Genomic DNA, 6068 nt, shown 5'->3' on the forward strand with positions numbered 1-6068 from the left:
AGGCCGCCGTAGAGGTCGCGGGAGGACGTCCTCTAGAGGAAGAGGACGAACGCCTGGCCCATTTGGTACTAGGGCGGTGACTCTTCCAATGACTAAGGAAGTAGTAAGAGAAGGGGAGGATGGGGAAAATGAACAAGTATAGAATGAGGAATTACCACCCCAACCTACCCCAGAGGTGATCAATCAGGTTTTTGCTTATCTTAACGGGTTATCTGATCAAGGCCAAGCGCCTCTAGTGTTTTCTACACCAGCACCTTAGGCTCCGGAGGTACAACATGCGGCTACTGTGGCTCCCCGCATAGATGCCTCATTGGAAATAGGCACGTTTCCTCGTCTGACTACAGGGCCTATAATGACAAATGATCAGCATGAACTTTTCTGTTAGTTCTTGAAATTGAAACCTCCAGTCTTCAAGGGTGCTGAATCTGAGGATGCCTACGATTTTCTGGTTGACTGTCATGAGCTACTACACAAGATGGGTATAGTAGAATGGTTTGGTGTTGAGTTTGTGACTTATCAGTTCCAAGGGAACGCCAAAATGTGGTGGCGGTCACATGTTGAGTGTCAACCAACAGAGGCACCACCTATGACTTGGTCATCATTCTCTAGCTTGTTTATGGAGAAGTATATCGCCCGTACTTTGAGGGATAGGAAAAGAGATGAGTTCGTGAGCCTAGAGCAAGGTAGGATGTCGGTTACCGCATATGAGGCTAAGTTTCGTGCATTATCCAGGTATGCCACCCAACTTTGTTTCGGTTCACAAGAGCGGATTCACCGTTTTGTGAAGGGGTTAAGGTCAGAATTGTGGATTTCAGCCTTACAGGTAGCGGCTACGGCAAAATCTTTTCAAGAAGTGGTAGACTTCGTGATAGAGGTAGAGGGAGTGAAGCCAGATGACTTCACCATGGCAACGACATCAAAAAGGCTTCGAAAGGGAGGTGAGTTTAATGCTTCTTACTCTAGAGGATAGGGTACAGGAGGTTACTCAGTCCGACCAATTCAGTCTTCACTACAGACAGTAGTTGGGGGTCCACCTTAGACAGGTCAACACTTCTCTGAGAGACCTATGCTTGACTCCAGGGAGTGTTATGGATGTGGGGAGACTGGACATATTAGGAGGAATTGTCTAAAACAGAGTTATAGACCCACAATAGCTAGAGGTAGAGGTGGTCATGGTAGAGGCCGCTATTCTGGAGGACGTGGTGGCCGAGGTAATGGTGGTCACCAAAACGGCCAGGGTGACTGACAAATGGGAACTACTGTTGCGCAACATGGTAGGGGCAACGGGCAGACAGGTGATAGGGCCCATTATTATGCTTTCCGTGGGAGATCTGAAGCTGAGACATCTGATGTTTTCATCACAGGTAATCTTTTGGTTTGTGATTGCATGGCTTCTGTATTGTTTGATGTTGGATCCACATTTTCTTATGTATCTTCCTCTTTTGCTAATGGTCTGAATTTATTTTGTGTATTGCTTGACATGCCTATTCGTGTTTCTACCCAGTGGGTGAGTCTGTGATAAATGAAAAAGTATATAGGTCTGGTCTGGTGACTTTTGTTGGGAGCAATACTTATGTAGACTTGGTTATCTTAGAAATGGTTGATTTTGATGTAATTCTGGGTATGACTTGGCTTTCTCCGAATTTTGCGATCTTGGACTGTAATGCTAAAACAGTGACGTTAGCCAAGCCTGGGACAGATCCGTTAGTGTTGGAGGGTGACTACACTTCCAATCCGGTTCGTCTCATCTCCTTTATTCGTGCTAAGAAAATGGTTAGTAAGGGTTGTTTAGCGTTCTTGTCACATCTCAGGGATGATACTACCCAAGTACCTCTAATTGAGTCGGTTTCGATAGTTCGTGAGTTTTTTGATGTGTTCCCCACAGACCTTCCGAGTATGCCAGTGGATAGAGATATTGACTTCTGCATTGATCTTGAACTGGGTACTCGCCCCATTTCTATACCCCCTTATAGAATGGCTCCCGCGGAGTTGAGAGAGTTAAAGGTCCAATTTCAAGAGTTGTTGAGCAAAGGCTTCATTAGACCAAGTGCATCTCCTTGGGGTGCTCCAGTGTTATTTATGAAGAAGAAGGATGGGAGTTTTCGGATGTGCATACACTACCGGTAGTTGAACAAGGTAACTATTAAGAACAAGTATCCCATTCTTTGCATTGATGACTTGTTCGATCAGTTACAAGGTGCTTGTGTTTTCTCTAAGATTGACTTGAGATCCGGTTATCATCAATTGAAAATACTGGCAACGGATGTGCCAAAGACTGCTTTTCAGACCAGGTATGGGCATTACGAATTTGTAGTGATGACTTTTGGTCTTACGAATGCCCATTCCTTAATGGAAGTGGGAAAGGATTGCAATGGACTTCGTGGTTGGTCTTCCCAAGACAATGGGTAAGTATGACTCCATTTGGGTAATTGTTAATAGGTTATCTAAGTCTGCTCACTTCATTATGGTCAAGGTGACTTACAATGAAGAGAAGTTAGCCAAACTTTACATCTCGGAAATGGTGCAATTGCATGGGGTTCCACTCTCCATTATATCAGATAGAGGTACGTAGTTTACTTCTATGTTTTGGAAAACATTGCATGCGGAACTGGGTACTAGGTTGGACCTTAGTACTGCGTTCCATCCTCACACCGATTGTCAGTCTGAGAGAATGATTCAAGTGTTGGAGGATATGCTTCGCACATGTGTGATAGAATTTGGTGGTCATTGGGATAGCTTCTTACCCTTAGAAGAGTTCTCCTACAACAATAGCTATCACTCAAGTATTGATATGGCCCCATTTAAAGAATTGTATGGGAGGAGATGTAGGTCTCCCATTGGTTGGTTTGATGCATTTGAGGTTAGACCTTGGGGTACTGACCTTTTGAGGGATTCATTAGACAAAGTGAAATATATTAAAGAAAAGCTTTTAGAGGCGCAAAGTAGGCAAAAGGAATATGCAGATCAAAAGGTTAGAGACTTGGAGTTTATGGAGGGTGAACAAGTCTTACTGAAGGTTTCGCCCATGAAAGAGGTGATGCGGTTTGGTAAAAGAGGTAAACTAAGCCCAAGGTATATTGGTTCCTTTGAAGTACTTAAGCGAGTAGGGGAGCTGGCTTATGAGTTAGCCTTGCCTCCAGGGCTGTCCGGAGTGCATCCGGTATTTTCATGTGTCTATGTTAAAAAGATACCATGGGGATGGAAATTGACGTAAATTTCACATTTACGTTGATGTTCATATTGACGTCGACGTTGATATTTAATTCCATATTGACCTCAAGCTAACATTTACTTTGACGTTCATAATAACGTTGACACTAATATTGAATTTGACGTTGAAATTGATTTTAAATCTGATGTTGACATTGATGCGGATATTGACGTTGACATTTCATTGGTGTGCTTGTTTACATTGATGTTCATGTTCACATTAATGTTAACATTCATAATAATATTTACACTTAAATTCATATTGACATTGACATTCACATTCACATTCACATAGACATTGATATTGACGTTGATGTTCATGATGACGTTGACATTGACATATTAATGTTGACGTTTACATTATGTTTGCTTACATGAATATTATCTTTTACATTTATATTGACATTTTTATTTACGTTGACGTTTATATTGATAATCATATTGACGTTCTCATAGATGTTGACATTGACATTCACGTTTATATTGACATTCATGTTGACATTGATGTTACCGTTGATTTCACATTGAAGTTCATATTGACGTTAACATTAAAATTGACGTTGACATTGACATTCATGTTGACACTAACATTGACATTTATATTGACGTTCACTTTTATGTTGACGTTTATAATAATGTTGATAGTGACGTTCACATTTATGTTGATATTTTCATTCAGGTAGACATTGACATTGGAATTAATGTTGATGTTCATGTTCACGTTCACGCTAACGTTGTAGTTGATGTTTCTATTGATGTTAACGTTGATGTTGACGATCACATTTTATTTTACCAACAAGTTGAGGTTTATGTTTATGTTGATGTTCACGTTGATGTTGACATTTATGTGGATGTTGGCATTTATGTTTATGTTTATGTTTATATTGATTGAATTTTACATTTATATTGCCGTTCATATTGATGTTCACGTTCACGTTGACGTTCATGTTGACATTAATGTGTACATTGACGTTCACGCTGAGGTTCACGTCGATGTTTATGTTGATATTCACATTGACATTCGCGTTCACGTTAACACTCTTGTTGACGTTGATGTTTATATTTATGTTGATGTTTCTGTTACTGTGGACATTTATATCTATGCTGATGCTGATGTTGACATTAACGTTCACTTTGATGATCACGTTCACGTTTACATTAATATTGATATTAACGTTGACATTGACATTCACAATTACAATTTACCTTGAAATTAACGTTCATGTTTACATTTATGTTCATTTTCACATTGATGTTAATGTTAACTTTCATGTTGACGTTCACGTTGATGTTTACACTGATGTTCTCATTGACATTCATGTTGATATTTACATAGATGTTCACTTTTACATTCTCATTGATGTTCACATTCACGTTCCCATACACATTGACATTCATATTAATATTTACATTAATATTGATGTTGATGTTGACGTTTACATTCACATTGATAGTGACATTTACATTCACATTGGCGTTCATGTTGACTTTAATTTTGACATTGACATTGATGCTGGCGTTGACATTCATCTTGACGTTGACATTGACATTAACTTTCATGTTGGCATTTGAATTGAGGTTCAAGGTAACATTTACAATGACGTTCATATTGACATTGAAATTCATATTGTTGTCAATTTTGACATTGACATTAATGTTGTTGCTGATATTGACGGGGACGTAAATGTTGACATTGATGATGACGTGCTCCTTTAGATTGACTTTCACATTCATGCTCACATTAATATTAATAATGATATTGACATCGACATTCATGTTGACTTTGACATTAAAGTTCACGTTTACGTTTATACTCACATAGACATTGACATTCGTGTTAACATTCACCTTGATGTTGACATTGATGTTGAGGTTCACAAGGACGTTTACATTGACATTGACATTAATATTAACGATTACGTTGATGGTTAGGCTTACATTGACATAGACATTGACATTGAAATTAATCCTGATGTTCACACTAACATTGACGTTTACGTTGACATTGACATTGATGTTAACATTCACTCATGCGTTCACATATACGTTAACATTCATTATGAAATTTATGTTCACATTAAGGTTGAAGTTTACATTGACATTGATGTTGACATTGACCTTGATATTGACATTGAGGCTCACGTTCACAATTACGTTGACACTGACTTTTACGTTTATATTGACGTTCATATTTATGTAGATGTTTTCATTGACGTTGACATTCACACTAATTTTTACGTTTACGTTAATGTTTATTTTAACCATGATGTTAACGTTTACATTTAACTTTACATTCACGTAGACACTGACGTTCACGTTCTCGTGGATGTTGATGTTCACGTTGACGTTCATATTTACATTCACATTCACATTGATGATGATTAACACATTGAAATTCACCTTTACATCCATGTTTATGTTGAAGTTTTCATTCACATATACGTTCTATGTTAGACGTTCACATTAATGTTCATGTTCACGCAGACATAGATGTTGATGTTCACTCTAACATTTACATAGACGTTCCTGCTTATGTTTATGTTTACATTTACATTCACGTTTACGTTAAGAATGAAATTGACCTTCACATTGACGTTGCCTTTGACGTTCACACTTAAGTTTACATTTTACGTTGATATTGACATAACGTAAATGTTGACATTCACATTTATGTAAATTTTCACATTCACGTTGATGTTGACAATAACGTCCATATTGACATTGATGTTGTCACGACCCGGATTATGGAATTCGGATCACAACCGGCATCGTTAACCTCTGAGAGGTCAAAAACAAGCCTCTTCTTGCATTCATCGCATTCATCTAGTTAAATTTGCGGAAAATTTATATCTTTTTAA

At 38.4% G+C, this 6068-nt stretch overlaps 1 protein-coding gene across 1 annotated transcript; it reads left to right on the top strand.

Annotated features, from left to right (window-relative positions):
* The first annotated feature begins 1249 nt into the window (after positions 1 to 1249).
* On the top strand, positions 1250 to 5496 carry LOC104646351 (uncharacterized). Its single transcript, XM_069295867.1, has 5 exons — positions 1250 to 1507; positions 3890 to 4075; positions 4194 to 4361; positions 4789 to 4914; positions 5143 to 5496. Exons 1-5 carry the CDS (start codon positions 1250 to 1252, stop codon positions 5494 to 5496), a joined length of 1092 nt encoding a protein of 363 aa, XP_069151968.1.
* The last annotated feature ends 572 nt before the right edge of the window (positions 5497 to 6068 follow it).

This window comes from Solanum lycopersicum, chromosome 3 (genome assembly GCF_036512215.1).
Source record: "Solanum lycopersicum chromosome 3, SLM_r2.1".
In the NCBI taxonomy this organism is placed as follows: domain Eukaryota; kingdom Viridiplantae; phylum Streptophyta; class Magnoliopsida; order Solanales; family Solanaceae; genus Solanum; species Solanum lycopersicum.